Source organism: Podarcis melisellensis (genome assembly GCF_964234715.1).
Source record: "Podarcis melisellensis genome assembly, chromosome: 9".
NCBI classification, from domain to species: Eukaryota; Metazoa; Chordata; class Lepidosauria; order Squamata; family Lacertidae; genus Podarcis; species Podarcis melisellensis.
Window position 1 is genome coordinate 34608804 of NC_138541.1, and position 16199 is coordinate 34625002.

The window sequence follows — 16199 nt, forward strand, 5'->3', positions numbered from 1 at the left end:
CTTCCTTTGTTAAAACCAGAATACAAAGTTTAAATGGCAGTAAGACAGTAAAACCAAATCCCCTTTAAGGGGGGATTACACACCACTGCACAGAGGATAGGCCCTGGAATGGCTATGAGATGGAACAGCTAAATAGAACATCCATCTTCAAGAGCAGTGTACCTCCTATACCAGATCCCTGGGCACATATTCACTTATTGTTGCATTTATGCCTTCCCTTTCCTCCCAAGGATCTCAAGGAGACATGCATGGTTTTCCTCTGTTTCATAACACGAGGCATCCAGTGGAGCTGAATGCTGAAGGATGTTAAGGTCAGATAAAAGAAAGTACTTCTTCATGCAGCACATAGTCTAACTAACTATGGGACTTGCTCAGGATGAAGCAACTTGGATGGCTTTAAAAGATTAAACAAATTCATGGCTACTAATGGCTACCTCCAAAGTGTTGGTGCTGACCTTTAAAGCCCTAAACGGCCTCGGTCCAGTATACTTGAAGGAGCGTCTCCACCCCCAACGTTCTGCCCGGATGCTGAGGTCCAGCGCCGAGGGCCCTCTGGCGGTTCCCTCGCTGCGAGAAGCCAAGTTACAGGGAACCAAGCAGAGGGCCTTCTCGGTAGTGGCACCCTCCCTGTGGAACGCCCTCTCACCAGATGTCAAAGAGAACAACAACTACCAGACTTTTAGAAGACATCTGAAAGCAGCCCTGTTTAGGGAAGCTTTCAATGTTTAATAGGTTATTGTATTTTAGTGTTCTGTTGGAAGCCGCCCAGAGTGGCTAGGGAAACCCAGCCAGTTGGGCAGGGTATAAATTATTATTATTATTATTATTATTATTATTATTATTATTATTATTATTATTCTAAATACCAGCTGGGAGGGGTGCTAAATGCTCTTTTGCTCATCTTCTGCTTGCTAGTTTCCCACAGGCATCTGGTTGGCCACTGTGAGAACAGGATGTTGGCTTGATCCTAACAGCCCTAAGAGATAGATTAGGGCCCAAGAGGCGTGGAATTGTACCCTGGCCTCCCAAGTCCTAGCGAGGCACTGTAACGTCTAACCACTACACCGCACTGCCTCTCTGCCATACAACGGGGAGGAATCGGAAGGGCGGTTGCTTGCTTAGCACGTCCTGTTTCTTATGCAAAGGCACCCGGCGGGTCACTGCGGGGACAAGCAGGACGCCGCGCCGGGTGGGACTTTTAAGCCGGAGGACCCCACAGGGCTCTTCTTCAGCCTAGTCTTGTAACCTGCTCTGACAAGCGCTGCCCCCCCCTCGCAGGAAAGCGGGGGAGCGAGGCGTGAAATGAACCAGGAGACAAGGGCGGGGGCATCGCTGCGCGGAGGGGGGGGGACAACAAGGCCGCCCCTGCTCCAGCCGCAGCAACGCAGTTGACTCGGAGGCGGCTCCCGCCAACGCCCCCTGCCTGCCCCCGCTCGCGAAGTGACGTCCATGGTGACGTCAGCAAAGAGAAACCGCTTGCTGGGAACCCTGGCGCGGCGGGGGAGGGAGGGACGGAGGGATGCACAACTGGGGCATACCATGCAGTGCGCGGGGGGAGCTCGCACAGTCAACTCAGTCCTGCCTGGGCTCCAGAGTCCCTCTGCCGGCGTTTCTTGCACCGGCTTCCACCAGCGTCCACCTCGTCTCTTGAACTGAACGTGGGAGGAAGAGCTACTCTTCTGCGGGCAGGAGGCTTGAGCTTCCCGCGCTCTCCCCCCCCCTCTTTTGCGCTTTGGAGCTGCCCGTTGCGTCAGTGCCGGCTGAAGGCGTGAGCCTTGCCTTGTGCCGGCTTGAGCTCCCGTCTGCGGCAGTGAGCGGCGTCCGCGTGCTTGTGCTGAAGAGGCTGGTGTGAGCTGCCGCCCCGCTGGGATTCCCCTGCTGCTCCTCGTTCCCCGAGGGTGTGTGTGAGTGCTCGTGCGCGCCTGTTCCTCCGTCTCCGTAAGGCTGCGCGGCAGCTCCGCTTGAGCTTGTGACCTCATTCTCTCCAGGGGGCTCGTTTCCCCGGTTCTCCGGTTGTCCTCGCCCGGTTCCCCGAGGGCAGCGTTATTATGTATCAGAGCCCCGCTCGGTCCCTGTGCTCGGCCCTCTCCAACCTCTGCTGCGCGCCTTCCTCCGCCACCTCCTCGACGCTGCTGCTCCGGTCTCCGGCTCCAGTCAAGAGAGCCCTCTCCCCGCCTGCCATCCTTGCCTCTTCCGCCGCCGTCACCGCCGCCCCTCACTACGGCTGCTCTGCGGCTGGAAGCTCGGGGGCTGCGAATTCCCAAGCAGGTGAGTGCCTAGAACCCTGTAGGCACCGAACGTTCCGTGGATGGAACGCTGGGTTTCGGACGTTCTAATAAAGACTCGGGGTGGGGGCTGATCGGTCGAGAGGTGGTTGCTAAAGGGGTACAGGTAGTCTAACGAGTTCGTCTCCTGCGTAGTGTTCGTCTCCTTACCTCTAAGGCTCACGGTAAGTGTCATCGTCATTTGTCTGTAGCTTATCAATCCTTACAGTAGCCTTGTGAGGTAGGTCACAGTTGCGTTTTACCCATGGATAGCTTGAAGTGAGTTTTCCAAGCCAGATCTGTGGAGCCCACGGTCTACCACGCTTTCCACTATGCTAAGCTCTGGGATGGTTTCTTTTTTTAAAAAAAAAGGATTATCCAAAGTACATTTTGCTCTGCTTTTGTCTTGGTTGAAGGCTGGACACAAGCTAGATACAAGGCTTCTGATTTATTTAATATATATATTATTAATGAGGAGCCAGCCGTCAGCCTTATTTATTAAGTAAATGAACTCAAGACAGCCTTAAACTGGCAGCTGATTCATTAAAAGCTGCTGCTTCCAGAAAGTCAGTGAATGGGATCTTATGCCAGGCATATATTGCATATCCTGTAGAGAGCACTCTCAGTTTCACCACCTTGTTGAAATAAGTTTTCACATCCTTGATTAATTCTCCAAGTTACCTCTGCTCTGAGAAAAGCATGTGCTGCTTGGGGATTTCAAGGAGTGCTTTTTGCATATTTCCCCTCTAACTATGCCAGAGTTCCTATTAATCGTTACTAGACGTATTTGTGCCCAGGGAAAAGCAGTATGCCATATCCTGCTCTTTATCTCCTTCCCCGCAGAAAATATTTTTGTTTAATTTTCAAAACGACGCTGAGGAAATCTACGGTGCCATACCTGAGTGTCGGTGCACATTTGGGTTGTAAAAAGTAATGTGATGCTTCGGAGAACATTTTTGAGACGTGTTCCCCTCTGCTGTAGTTTGCCAGCTCATTTGTGCTCAGCGAGTCACCCTTTCCATGTGCACAATGATTAATGGTTTTAAGGAACTGAAATTCGCCTTGACTTGAAAGCCACTGCTCACTACGGGTTGTTAAAAGTATTTGATAAAAATGCAGAGATGGAACAGGATCAGAAAAGGTCAACCAAAATGTTTGAGGGGGTGGAGCAACTTCCCCTATGGTGAAAGTTTACAGGGCCTGTGGCTCTTCAGTTTAGAGATAAGGCGAGTAAGAAGAGGCATGATGAAGGTGTATCAAATTACACATGAGGGGGTAGAGAAAGTGGACAGAGGAATTTTACTCTCTCATAGATAACACTAGAACGTCCAGTGCAGCTGAATGTAGGAAGATTCAGGACAGACAGCAGAAAGTACTTCTCACAGCACATAGTTAAACTATGAAACTCCTTCCCACAGGAGGCAATGATGGCCTGCCAGCTGTATGGATTTTTTTAAAGGACTAGACAAATTCATGGAGGATAAAGCCATGTTCTACCTGCATTTCCAGAGGCATTGTGCTGGAAACCACAGAAGGGGAGAGTGCTGTTGCACTTAAATCCTCTTGGTGGACTTCCCATAAGCGTCTAGTTGGCCACTGACTCGATAGGCCAATGGCCTGATCCTGCAGGCTCTTCTCATGTTCTTATGTGTCTTGGCATCATGTCCTGCTTGTGAATTTCCTTCCTAGAGGTGTCTGGTTTTTCTACTAGATTTAAGATGGGCCTTTGGTTTGACTCAGCAGGACTGCTCTTAGGTTCTTATTGGCATTCTTGGTATTTAAATTGAGGAGTGAGAGCAGGAGCATTCCGCAATTGCACTATATAAATTACGATGAACCGAGACTGCTTGAAAATCTGCTTCACAACAAGTATCTACCTTTCACTTCCCTTACTACTGTTTCTTAGCTCATCAGCCTGTCAGATGGTCTACGTGAAAGCTGAGCAGGAAATAGTTTGTCTGATAGTAATAGTAATCTGCCTACAGGGACAGTCCAATGTACATTAGGATATCTTGGATGGGGCAAAGTGTACGCAAGCACAGGAGATGCTCCTGTTTCCATCACCGCAGCTGTTGTTGGCCTACAATTCATCTAGCTCAGCATTCCCTATTTTGGACCAGTGGCGGAGCTTCATGCTCGGGCACCGGGGGGGCAGATAGCAGGCGGTGGCGGGACTGGTGTGCGTCCTGGGGGCGGGGCACACTGTAGGGGCGTGGCTCATGTGTGGGCGGGGGGGGCAGCCGCGATGGCACCCCGTCGGGATTGTGCTGCCGAGGGCGGTGGGCTCCCCCCGCACTCCTCTTCCTCTGCCAGTGTTTTGGACTACAGTTCCCATCAGCCCCAGTTGGTCAGGGATGATGGTAGTTGGAGTTCAACAATATCTGGAGGCCACCAGGTTGAGAAACCCTAGCCTTGTTACTTGTTACTTGAACTCTGAAAAATCTCATAATCATCAATGGAACCTTTTTAAAAGGCTTCCGATGCAGTCCTCTGCATGCGTGTCTGCACAGAAATAAGCCCCTATTAAGTTCATTGTGGATCAGTGTGTATACGACTGCAGCCTCCATTTGCAATTCAGAAGATTCCCCCACCTTTTAGTGCTAACTAATGCCAGCTAAGCCAGTAACATTCAACCTAAGCAGAAAGATCTTGGGTTCTCTTTAACCTGCTTGGGTCTAGGTGTTGGTAAGCTTCTTAGGGTACCTCAATCATTCACGGAGAATGCATCTAATATAAAAAGATCATTGCTGAATTCAGCCAAAGGCCCATCTGATCCTGTATTCTGGTTCTAGCATTGGCCAGCCAGATGCCAATGGAAATCTTTCAAGTAGGACTCAAGGGCAACAGCATTCTTTCAACTTGTGATCCTCAGAAAGTTGTGTTCTGTGTACAGTAAGCCCACAACTTACACAGGGATTATGTTCCAGGGATCGCCCCTGCAGCCAGAATCGCATACAGTCAAAACCCATTGGGTTCAATGGCGGGTGGGATTGCCAGAATCATTTCCCCAAGAATCCTGCCCCTTTCTGTTTTTATTTTTCCTTTGCCACACAAACGAAGGTGAATGCACACAAGTTAAATGGGTGTCGGTTGTGGGCTTACTGTACCTCCATAAAGAAGTTACTCAGGGTCACCCTCGAGAATTTAGGGACCCTTTTGGCAGAGAGCATAAGATCTGCTTGTGGGCTGTCACTTCAGTCCGTTGCTGAAATGTGGGTCTTTGTAATGTTAAAATGGACCCACATTTTGGCCACTAACATTCTCAGAAAAAGAGGAGTGCCCTGAATGCATGTATGCAGTTTTTCATCATTTTTATGGAAGTCTGCCTCTTTTGTAACTTAGGTTTGGAAAGTTTCTTAGTTGTCGTCTCCCCTCCCCCGAAGTTGAGTCATACTTGAGAAAACCTAGCTATTTGGAGCTAAGGCTTCTTTTCATTTTCTCACCCAAATTGCTGGCAAGGAAGGTTTTTTGCCCTGATGAATTTGCCACTTTTTCTCACAAATGATGTAAGAGAAGAGGTTGAAAAATCTGCAGTAAAGCTGCAATCCTAGTGCCATTTATGTAACTGCAGAGGAGTCCTGCCTATATCCATTTGAACTACCTTAGTTTGAGAACTGTGGATCAGCCTATGCTTCTTATCTTCCTTCCTTATTTCCCTCTGTTATAAATCATCAGATCACTATGGCCATGGCCATATCTCAGTGATAAGGTACATGTTCTGCAAGCAGAAGATCACAGGTTCAGTCTTTAGCATACCAGGTTTTTAAAGTATCTGGCAGTGACGAGAAAGGTGGTCTGCCTGAGATGCTGTGATCTCTGTAGACAATGCTGGAATCAATGGTCCAATTGAATAGCCTGACCTGGTACAAGAGGATGTTGTCTGGTCCTTGGACTAACCAAGAGGTGTTTTAGAGATACGTCAATATCCTAACATTTCCCTACATTTATTATCTTCACGCTCAAAACCCATGAAGCCCTTTGAAATCTGCAGAGGTCTTGTGATTTGGTTTCGTGGAACATGAGTTGCTCATTGTGAAAGCATGTGAGGGGGAGAGGATGAGACAAAAGTGCAATACAGCATTTCAATTTCAGACAGGAAGCAATGGATTTGCTTTTTGTTTCTTAAAAACACACACGGGAGTGGTAAGTGACGAAAATGTACTTGGAACAGACTCACTGAAATCACTTAGCCACGATGAACTCATGTCCATTTTTTATTTGGGTCTACTCTTGAGTATGACTTAAGGAATGCTCTTAGGTTTAAGATACTGCATCCAGCCAAATTGTTGTATGGCTGGGATCCAATTGGGCCCAGTAAGATCCACAAAACAGAGAGAGTCCTGATTGGTTCCAGGGTTTTAGATCAGGCATAGGCAAACTCGGCCCTCCAGATGTTTTGGGACTACAACTCCCATCATCCCTGACCACTGGTAATGTTAGCTAGGGATTATGGGAGTTGTAGTCCCAAAACATCTGGAGGGCCGAGTTTGCCTATGCTTCTTTTAGAAAATCTCCTTATGGTCCAATGTTCATTAGGAGGTCAAGCCCATCCTTGGGACATTCTGTCATCCCCTGGCAATCCATTATGCTTGGGACCAGCATGTTCAGGTTTAGAGTTGCACCCTTATCCGGAAATGCTGTTGAACTGATTGCAACTTGAGGTTTGTGTGTGTGTTTATATACATAGCATATTATAGGTATGACTTAGGTTGCCAGCCTAGGCCCACTTACTAGGGGATCAGCTGTATTTACTTACGAGCAAGCATGCTTTTAGGATTGCAGTGTTAAACACAATGTGTTAAGTGGCCGGTGTGGGCACAGGAGTGCTGGGTCGATCTGTCGAGATTGGCATTCTGTGCGGAATCTACTGTCGTTACATCAGCATTATTGATTGACTTGCTGTAGCTGACATAGCCATGATTACACAACTTGCCTGGCCAATTCTTTTGCCTCAAGGTTAGCTCGGTTGTGGATTTTTTCATTTCCTAGGTTCCCCTCTAGAGCCTTGCTCATAACTGTGGCTACCCAGATCTCGAGTTGTAACAAAGCAAGTGGTAATAATAATGTCAAAACGAAGAGCAGATAGCAAGCTATGTGGAATCTACCCCTATCAGGGCAGCTTGCATGTTCTTAGGAAGACCGCTGTGCTTTGCTTACTGAGGGAAGCTGCTGCTGCAGCCGTGCTGTGTTGCAATGCAGCAGCATTTCCCAAGCAGTTTATTTCCATGTTAACCACCTTAACCACCTTAAGGCTGGCAAGCTTTTGTGGACTTCAGTCCAATTTCTCCACCAGATGCACAAACTTTGCCCTACGTTACAGGTATATATGGTTTGGGGAGGAGGGAAATACAAACAGCAATGTCAAGAGAAAAACAAAATGCACAGAAGTACAGGTGGTGATAATTTTTTAATTAATGGTGATTTGCAGTACAGTGGTTAACTCAAGCACCCCTGGCGTTGGTTAGCTAATTTGCATACACAATTTCCTACAAATCCTTTGCCCCAGTCTGGTCTACAAGTGATTCCACAGACCCTCTTGAAGTAGTAATTAAGCAGTTAGACATTGGAGTCTTCCTTTAAAGTTAATTTGCTCCAGGAAGGCAACTCATAGGGCGCATGACGATTGTCCTAGGAGGTTGAAACGCCCCTCCCCCCCACACACCCCTGGCTTTTGAATATTGCCATTACTTATGTCAGATTTGTGTCCATTTGTATGATTGAGCTGAGCACCATGATTTGCAGAAAACGGATTGGATTCTGGTTGCAGGTTGTGTGGCTACACCAAATGGGAGAAAAACACCCCCAAGGTATTGCAGCAACTCAGGGTGATTCAGCATGATTCTGTTACCTGCAGTTACAAAAGCAAAATCTTGGTCTGAGGAGGGGAGGAATGACAGTTGTGCTACTGTGTGCAATCCTGTATGTGTTGTTGCTCCAAAGATCCTCTTTGGACTGTTGCTGCCAGAAAATGTGTATATTAACTACGGACTCTGCACAAAGGGAAGGAGGCAGGCAAAAGATAATGAGGGAGAAGCACAGATGAGAATGTCCAGGCAACACGCACAAGATGTTTGAGAACTACAGGATTGGTTGTTTTTTCTGTTGTCATTTGCTTTGCAATGTACAGTGGTACCTCGGGTTACATATGCTTCAGGTTACATATGCTTCAGGTTACAGACTCCGCTAACCCAGAAATAGTATCTCGGGTTAAGAACTTTGCTTCAGGATAAGAACAGAAATCGGGCTCCGGCAGCATGGCAGCAGCAGGAGGCCCCATTAGCTAAAGTGGTGCTTCAGGTTAAGAACAGTTTCAGGTTAAGAACGGACCTCCGGAACGAATTAAGTACTTAACCCGAGGTACTACTGTACTTCGGGAACAACCCATTGCAGGCACCCAGGGTAGTAAGCAGTTTATACCTTTCAGGGTTACTTCAGCAATGCAAACAAACTGGGATAGTACTATGCACATACTGTCTCTTTACTGATTGAATATTTTATAACCTGCCTGTCTTGAAAGCTTCTACAGGCAGCATTGCAGTAGCAATATAAACTGCAGTATAAAACATTACAGCACAAATGCAATAAAATTAAAATCCAAGTGCAATCAGTAAACCAAATAAATCAGAACTTGTAATGACTGGCATTGGGAACCAACAAGGCCAAGTTAAATACAGAGGCCCTAACTGGAGTTAATACCTGCTGTATGGAATGCTATGTATAGTCTTGGCTTCTTAGGGAACCCCAGTAGGTCCTCAAAGTTCCTTCATCACTTTCCCTGATCAGAAAAAAGCAGCCCGCCATTTAGGTCACTAGTCTTCAGCTCTTGAGTTGGGACCCACAAGTGGCTTTTCCACTTTCGCTGCTAAGTTTTGGGTCATTTTGTGGTGGGTGTATAAAAATAGAAGTGAAGGAGCTTTGTAACTTTGGGGAAGCTCAGCAGTGGACTATCTGCTTTGCGTGCAGAAGGTTCTGGGTTCAATCTCTTGCAGGTAGGACTTCTGCCAGTCAGTGCAGATCATTCTGAGCTAGATGGACCAATGATCTGACTGAAAGGCAGCTTCCTGTGTAGGACCGGAAGGAAGGAAGATGGAGAAATGCAGAGGAGAGAGAAGGACACACACACAGACGCTGCCAAAGTAGGTCAAAGCCAGGGCAAAAGTGCTATCTCATATTTGAAAAGTTGAAGACATTAAAATGCTGGGACTCTGTACCGACTTTCCTGGGGCCCCTTGAACTGAGCGGGGCTTGCTTCTGAGCAGATGTGTCTGGAGTTGTGCTGTGAACCAGCAATTCCCTCTCCAGAGTGCACATTCCAAGCCTAGGTGTGTTGCTAAAGTTTTAACATGTTCTCATTAGTCTATAAAGCACCATCTCATGCAAGAGCCAGTGAACTTTCTGGAATTTAGTTGAAAGGGCAATAATGATAGAAAATCTGCTTACTCACTGAAGGCATGCTAGAAAGTGGTTGCGTAAGGGAACTGCTAAGGCGTTAACGGGCAGGAGTGCTTGTCTTGTTATATAAATCAGGGGGATCTCAGTTGCACGGTACAAAGAGCAAGCAGGAGCTGTGCATTTCCTGTCAAGGAGGCCAGTGTGAGGTGCAGTCTGTGTGTTTTTTTCTCTTCACAGGCGACACTTTTCAATCTCCTGGTGGATTATTGAGTGGGCGAGGGAACGAAAATAGCGTTCCCCCCCCCCAAAAAAAACCCAACCACTTTGCATTGACACAAGAGCTTCATGCAGCTAAGCTACCACGGGGTAGCCTCCTTTGGTCTCGTGACCAGCGCTTCAGCATGTAGCGGCGTTGACTTGCCGTGCAAGAGCAGATTTTCAAAATCTCGTCTTTTCTAGAATTGCTAGGGGTTAATTGTGACAATGGAAGTTCCATCGGACGCAATTTTGTAAGGGGCCACTAGGTGTCGCCAGAGGGCAAGGTTAACAGAAAGAGAGACTGCTCACGTGACGTCAGAGGCTGGCTGTTCTGTGCGAGATTCACCATTAGAGTTGTTTATTCCGCACGTTGATGCATTCTTCCGGCTTTTCAGGTGTGTATGCAAGATTAACGGCCTCGTTCAATATTGTGTTTTCATTAGAGATGTATTGCAAAGCCTAGTGCTTGAGACTAACAGAACTCTAGAAACCCTCGAAGTGTTTACGAGTTTGTGTGGATGTTCGTTTGCATTTCTACTTCACATAGTTTTAACCTTTGTCTAGCAACTGTTGGGACAGGAATAGAGTAACAAAGGAGACCAGCCTGGTCATGTCTTTGGAATTATGGTTATAAATCGGCAGCGAGATTTGCCTTTCCTATTCGAAGGGTGCTGTGATTGCGATTTGAGGCCCCTATGACTTAGCGTGATTTTAATTCAAGGCTGTGCTGTTAATATGCAAGAAGAAAATTCCAAAATTGCTTGCATCTTTTGATTTTATGGGGGGAAGTCAAGCGGCAACCCTGTGCTCACTTACCAGGGAGTAAGTCCCATAGAACTCAGCAGAGCAATCTTACACACTTATTCTCAGAATTGAAATGATGTTGCTGAGAAATCAAGTAAACGAAACTAACTTGTTTTCAGATAACAAATTTAAAATGCAATGTTAGTATGCTGTAGTGCTTTTTGTGCAGTAACTCCGATTGCTGGGTTCACACTTCCGGCCCCCCCTTAACTAAACTTGTCTTTGAAAGTCAAAGCTCTTAACCTTCCTGCACAGCCTTAATTGGTAAAAAACGTCCTGTTAGGCAAATTTCTTTTCTTCCAGAGGCATACTTTCCTCTTTCCCTCCCCCTCCCCTTTTCCTTAGTGGGTAACAATGAAAGGCAGTAGTAGTCACAGCTTTTGTCCCTCTGTTTGCGAAATATCAATGATGCAGCAATGGTCAGCACAGGACATTCGTGACCGATTTGGCCTTCCTGTGTTGGTGGGAAGTCAAGTCAGGCATTGCAAAACCTGGCAAGCACGGGCGATTACGTAAGGAACCAGACAGTTTACTGAGAAGTGCTTGCTCTTCTATGTTTGTTTTGCCACACTTTGGGGTCGCTTGCTATTTCTAGCATAAGTAGTTGCATTATGCAGTCTGGCAGAAAAAGCCAGCAATGCAATAAAGTCATTTTTGGATTTGAGTAAAAAGAACACAGAGAGGGAGGGGGGGAGAGAGAGAGAGAGAGAGAAGAGGAAACTAGCAGTTTCTTGTGACTTGGGCAGATTGTGAGATATAAAGTTTAAAACCCCTAAAATTGTGAGCTGAGGTTTACAAGTTTTAAAGAGGGGGAACTGCACACATTTAGCTTGGTGAGGGGAGTGGGGCACTCCTTTATCTGTTCTTGACCTTGTTGTAAAGTTAATACGCTCTTCGTGGCTTTTTAACAATGAGATCTACCCTTGAGGGAAGCATTAAGAATCACCTGCTCAAGTTACTCTGGAAAATGAAGGCATGCCAGGACTGGGAGAAAAATATATCTTACATGAAGGTTTCCATGCCTGTAGCTAGTGTCTTAATAACTGCTAGACGGTGTATATGCAGGCAGTTGCAAGTAGAAGGTGTTATTCATTATTTGTTATTTTGCCCCTTATATGCTGACCCAAGGAGTTGCTTTCTAAAACCTTTGTTCAAGGAAGCAGCCATTTCCCAATGGAGTGGGTTCAGTGATTAATGAGTGACTCCAACATGTTAGTGACTCATAAAAGTGGCCCTTTTTTGTGTTGGCAGCAAGGAAGATTAGGAGGAAGGAATAGGATAAAATAGCCGTGAACTGTAAGTGGGATTGAGAAATCTAAATCTGAAATACACGGTGTGGTGGTGGAAGCTCTCTGGTTACAGTATCACTAGAAATTGATGCTTCTGTTTGATTTAGTAGATGCCTTGCTTTATATTTTGCATTCGAAATGGTTTGTGTTTCTGTGCTTTCGTTATGGCCTTCGGCTAGCACAATAAATTTACTGAACTGAACTTAATATCTGCCTCTGCCGCTCTGCAACACCTGTTCTGGATTTCTTTGTTCTGGTGTGCCTTAAAAACCCCAGTACCTCGCATCTTTAGTTACGTAAAAGAGTGGGAAGCCTTTTGAATCAGGGTGTGTTTGTGAAGCAACCCAACGGGATTAACATTATGCTTATATAAAAGCTTGCCTGAATTTTATTTTCTGTTTGATGTGTTAAACTTTGAACTACATAGTAACCACAGAAATAACTTGTGGTGTAAAAGTAGAAGCAGTTTCAGAGCCAGTGGGGTAGTGTGGGGGGTGTAGGGGGGGCCGGCCGCACTGGGTGCAACATCTGGGGGGGTGCTGGGGGGCGTGCTAAAATCCACCGGTTAGGGGGCGCAAATTACTTGCCTTGCCCCGGGTGCTGACAACCCACGCTACGCCACTGTTCAGAGCTACTCATAATTGGGCTTCAGAAACCTTGAACAAAGAAAAAAATGGGGGGGGGACAGCATCCCTAGGTAGTCACAAAAGCCCTGTTCAGTTGCTCTCTGCTCCCCACCCCAAATAATAATTTTATTATTTATACCCTGTCCATCTGACTCGGTTGCCCATTGTAGAAGGTGGGGAACTGGGATGAGCCCCTTGGCTCTGGCCTTCCTGCATGCCCCCTTGTCATTCCTGCAAAAAACAAAAAACCACCCCATTTGGGGGCCTGTCTGCAGCAGCGGGGGTGGAGTCAGGGTTCTCAATCATCTACAGGAGAAGAGAGAGGCTGTGCCAGTGGATTTGTCCTTGCTCTCCCCATCACATGATGGGAACTGTGGGGCAAAGGGGAGCAGCTGGGCCAAGAATTTTCTGCCTGTTTTATCCTTTCAACATCACTGAGATGTAGATTAAGCTAAAAGATGGGGACAGGTCCAAGGCCACCCAGTGAGCTTCATGGCGGCATGGAGATATGAACCTTCTGGTCCTGTACTGGTTCTTGGGTCACATATATTGCATTATGGAGGGAAGTGCAGTGGTGAATTCATTTGCTTTGATTTATGTGCAGAAAACCTTGCTCTGTGTTAGCTAATCAGGGATGGGCGTTTACTGATCAATTTGCCTCTTCTTTGCTTCGTTTTCAGTTTATTCCATGGGCAACAGTACCAGCAGGCTATATAGTGCTCTTGCAAAGACTCTGAGTACTGGTGCTGTCTCCAAACACCAGGAATACTTGGAACAAACGGATCCTGACTTCTTGGATCCCATTGATCCCAAGGATCTGCTTGAAGAATGCCAGATGGTTCTTCAGAAACGTCCTGCCCGGTTCCAGAGGGACTTTGTGAACCTGAGGACCAGCTTTTCCAGAAGCCACCGACCTATTAGGGTCATGCAGTGGAACATCCTTGCACAAGGTATAAACCCTGATTCTTGAGTCATTGTAGAGTCCAAATGTGGTTGTGGTTGGGAAAATACAGACAGAATACAGTTGATCGCTCTCCTAGAGTATAATGGGCAAAAATCGAGGTGATCCATGCAGAGAAAACATGGGAAATCTGGTGTATTGACCTTGGACTGTGGCATCTAAACATCATCAGCTTATATAATATTTTTGAAACTTGAAAAACTATGGGCAGCGTCTGCTGAGGAAGGGTTCAAAAGGGCAGGGTTTCTATCTCTATACATAATCATGGGGAGAACTGGGGGCATCAAAAGTAGCTCTGTGAAATGAGCAGCATGTAAGTTTGCTAAGCTTGCATCATTTGCAAGCTACAGAACTCTGACCCATTTTATTTAAAAAAAATAAGTATGTGGTAGACACAGCCTTGGGTGTGTGTGCGTTGAAAACCTTTAGGAGTACTGGGTATTTTAGAAGCTTGAGGTGCTCTTTAGACACACATCTCATCACATGCTTAAGCTGCTTCTAGTCTCTTAGCTGGCTTAGTCTCTTAGCTGGCTAGTAAAAAATAATTTCCAACTTTTGTGGGCTTATATTGCAACGCTTTTCTAACTAATGGAATAGGCTACTTGTTTCCCCATAAGTGTGTTTTGGAAGGGAAAATAATGCTATGGATTTATTGTTTTCCTTCCAGCTCTTGGAGAAGGCAAGGACAACTTTATTCAGTGCCCGATGGAAGCCCTGAGGTGGGAAGAAAGGAAATGCCTCATTCTAGAAGAGATCCTGGCATATCAGCCAGACATCTTGTGCCTACAGGAAGTGGACCACTACTTTGACACCTTCCAGCCTTTGCTCAGCCGGCTGGGCTACCAATGTACTTTCTTCCCTAAACCATGGTCTCCATGTTTAGACGTGGAATGTAACAACGGGCCAGACGGCTGTGCCTTATTCTTCCTCAAGGACAGGTTCACTCTCGTCAACAGCACCAACATCAGGCTGACCGCCATGAAGCTGAAAACCAACCAAGTCGCCATTGCTCAGATTCTGAAATGTAACGAAACCGGCAAACTGTTCTGCACTGCTGTTACTCACCTGAAAGCTCGCAATGGCTGGGAAAGATTTAGGTCTGCGCAAGGGGCCGATCTTCTGGAGAACCTGAAGAGGATCACCCGGGAGGCAGAGGTCCCTCTCATCGTCTGTGGCGATTTCAACGCAGAGCCCACCGAAGAGGTGTACAAGGAATTCTCAAATTCTAGCCTGAACCTAAACAGCGCTTACAAGCTGCTGAGTGCAGACGGACTGTCAGAACCTCCCTATACGACGTGGAAGATCCGACCCTCTGGAGAGTGCAGGCACACCCTCGATTACATCTGGTACTCTCAACATGCCTTAAATGTGAATGCTGCTCTCAGTCTCCTGACTGAGGAGCAAATTGGACCCAACAGGCTACCGTCTTTCACGTACCCCTCAGATCACCTGTCTTTAGTATGTGACTTCACATTTAATGAAGATCCCGACAGGCTTTTATAAATAGGTGCAAGTAGCTGGATGTGTGGGTGTGTGGTTGGTTTTTTATATTTAAAAAGATGTACTGTGTTTATGCAGTGGCCTTTTAAAATGGGCTTCTGAAGACTTCAGGGGGGTGGTTATTTATGAATGGAGAACTAATGGTTTTATTTTCAACTCTCGTCGAAAGACACTTTTGTCATTAAACACCTTGCTGTGATATTAGAAGAAAAAACAAACAAACCAACAAAAAACATGGCTACTTAAATTTGAGGCATGCTTTATGTTTTCGCCGTCCCCTGGTTTGGAGGACTGATTCTGTAACAAATGCAGATCTTTATTTGAAGACCTTTGCTAGAGCAGTTGCCCTCATTGTAGCATGGTTATTCTGTATTTGAACGACGTGGGCCAAAAGGGTATCACACACAATAGGGTGTTTTTTCAATATTGCAATTAAAGATGTGCTGAATGACCAAACTTTGGTAGTGTAGGACCCGTTACATTTTGAACATGTAAAGGACTATAGCACTGGTGTTAGCTAATTAAAATATTCCTGAACTTGCACTGGATTATGTCTCATTCCTGAGTAAATTGAGGCAAGACTGGTCAACCTTAGAAGCGCTATTGAGCTTGCAACCTTTGCTGTGTTGAAGCTGCCCTATTCAAGGGAGAACATGCCAATTCCCTCTCTGCTTCACAGTGAAGTTGTTTAGGAAGAAGTTTATTTGCAGAACATTATGGGCAGCAAGAATTCCCTAGGCTACCACAGTCCCAACCAGAATTGAGAGACCTCAATCTGCTTTTAGTCCCCATGTCATGTTGAACTCAGGAGAATCTGCCTTCAACTTAATATGCCTAGGAATGTGCTGTCAACCCACAATCACCAAAGCTGGCAAAGCCACAACAGCAGCTGTAAACCTTAATCCCTTTTGAAACCCTGAAGGTCTTATGGGAGGGAATGTGAACAGGGACAAAGCTGTTTCCTCTTAATGCCAGGTTACCAAGTGGGAAGGCAGCCCTCAAAAGTAGGTAGGAAATGAGAAGTCTTCTCTTCTCCATGCATGAAGGACTGTGGCTCATCTGCCCAACCTAAGGTCTTTTCCCACCCATGTTCAATGCCAGGTTC

The 16199-nt window shown here is 46.4% G+C and overlaps 1 protein-coding gene across 3 annotated transcripts; it reads left to right on the plus strand.

The window, feature by feature from the left end:
* The first annotated feature begins 1783 nt into the window (after nt 1–1783).
* On the plus strand, nt 1784–15637 carry NOCT (nocturnin). Of its 3 annotated transcripts, none has more exons than XM_081926134.1 (3): nt 1784–2268; nt 13314–13583; nt 14262–15637. In XM_081926134.1, exons 1-3 carry the CDS (start codon nt 2049–2051, stop codon nt 15095–15097), a joined length of 1326 nt encoding a protein of 441 aa, XP_081782260.1. In that variant the 5' UTR covers nt 1784–2048; the 3' UTR covers nt 15098–15637. The 3 variants fall into 3 exon arrangements, with proteins under 3 accessions (XP_081782260.1, XP_081782262.1, XP_081782261.1); XM_081926136.1 differs by lacking the exon at nt 1784–2268 and adding an exon at nt 2382–2449; XM_081926135.1 differs by lacking the exon at nt 1784–2268 and adding an exon at nt 10130–10309.
* The last annotated feature ends 562 nt before the right edge of the window (nt 15638–16199 follow it).

Bases quoted from the DNA above. Each gene is read 5' to 3' on its own strand.
- NOCT (XM_081926134.1), top strand. From the start codon at position 2,049: ATGTATCAGAGCCCCGCTCGGTCCCTGTGCTCGGCCCTCTCCAACCTC. The intron at 2,269-13,313 runs GTGAGTGCCTAG...CTTCGTTTTCAG, and splicing joins GGCTGCGAATTCCCAAGCAG to TTTATTCCATGGGCAACAGT. The intron at 13,584-14,261 runs GTATAAACCCTG...TTTTCCTTCCAG, and splicing joins GTGGAACATCCTTGCACAAG to CTCTTGGAGAAGGCAAGGAC.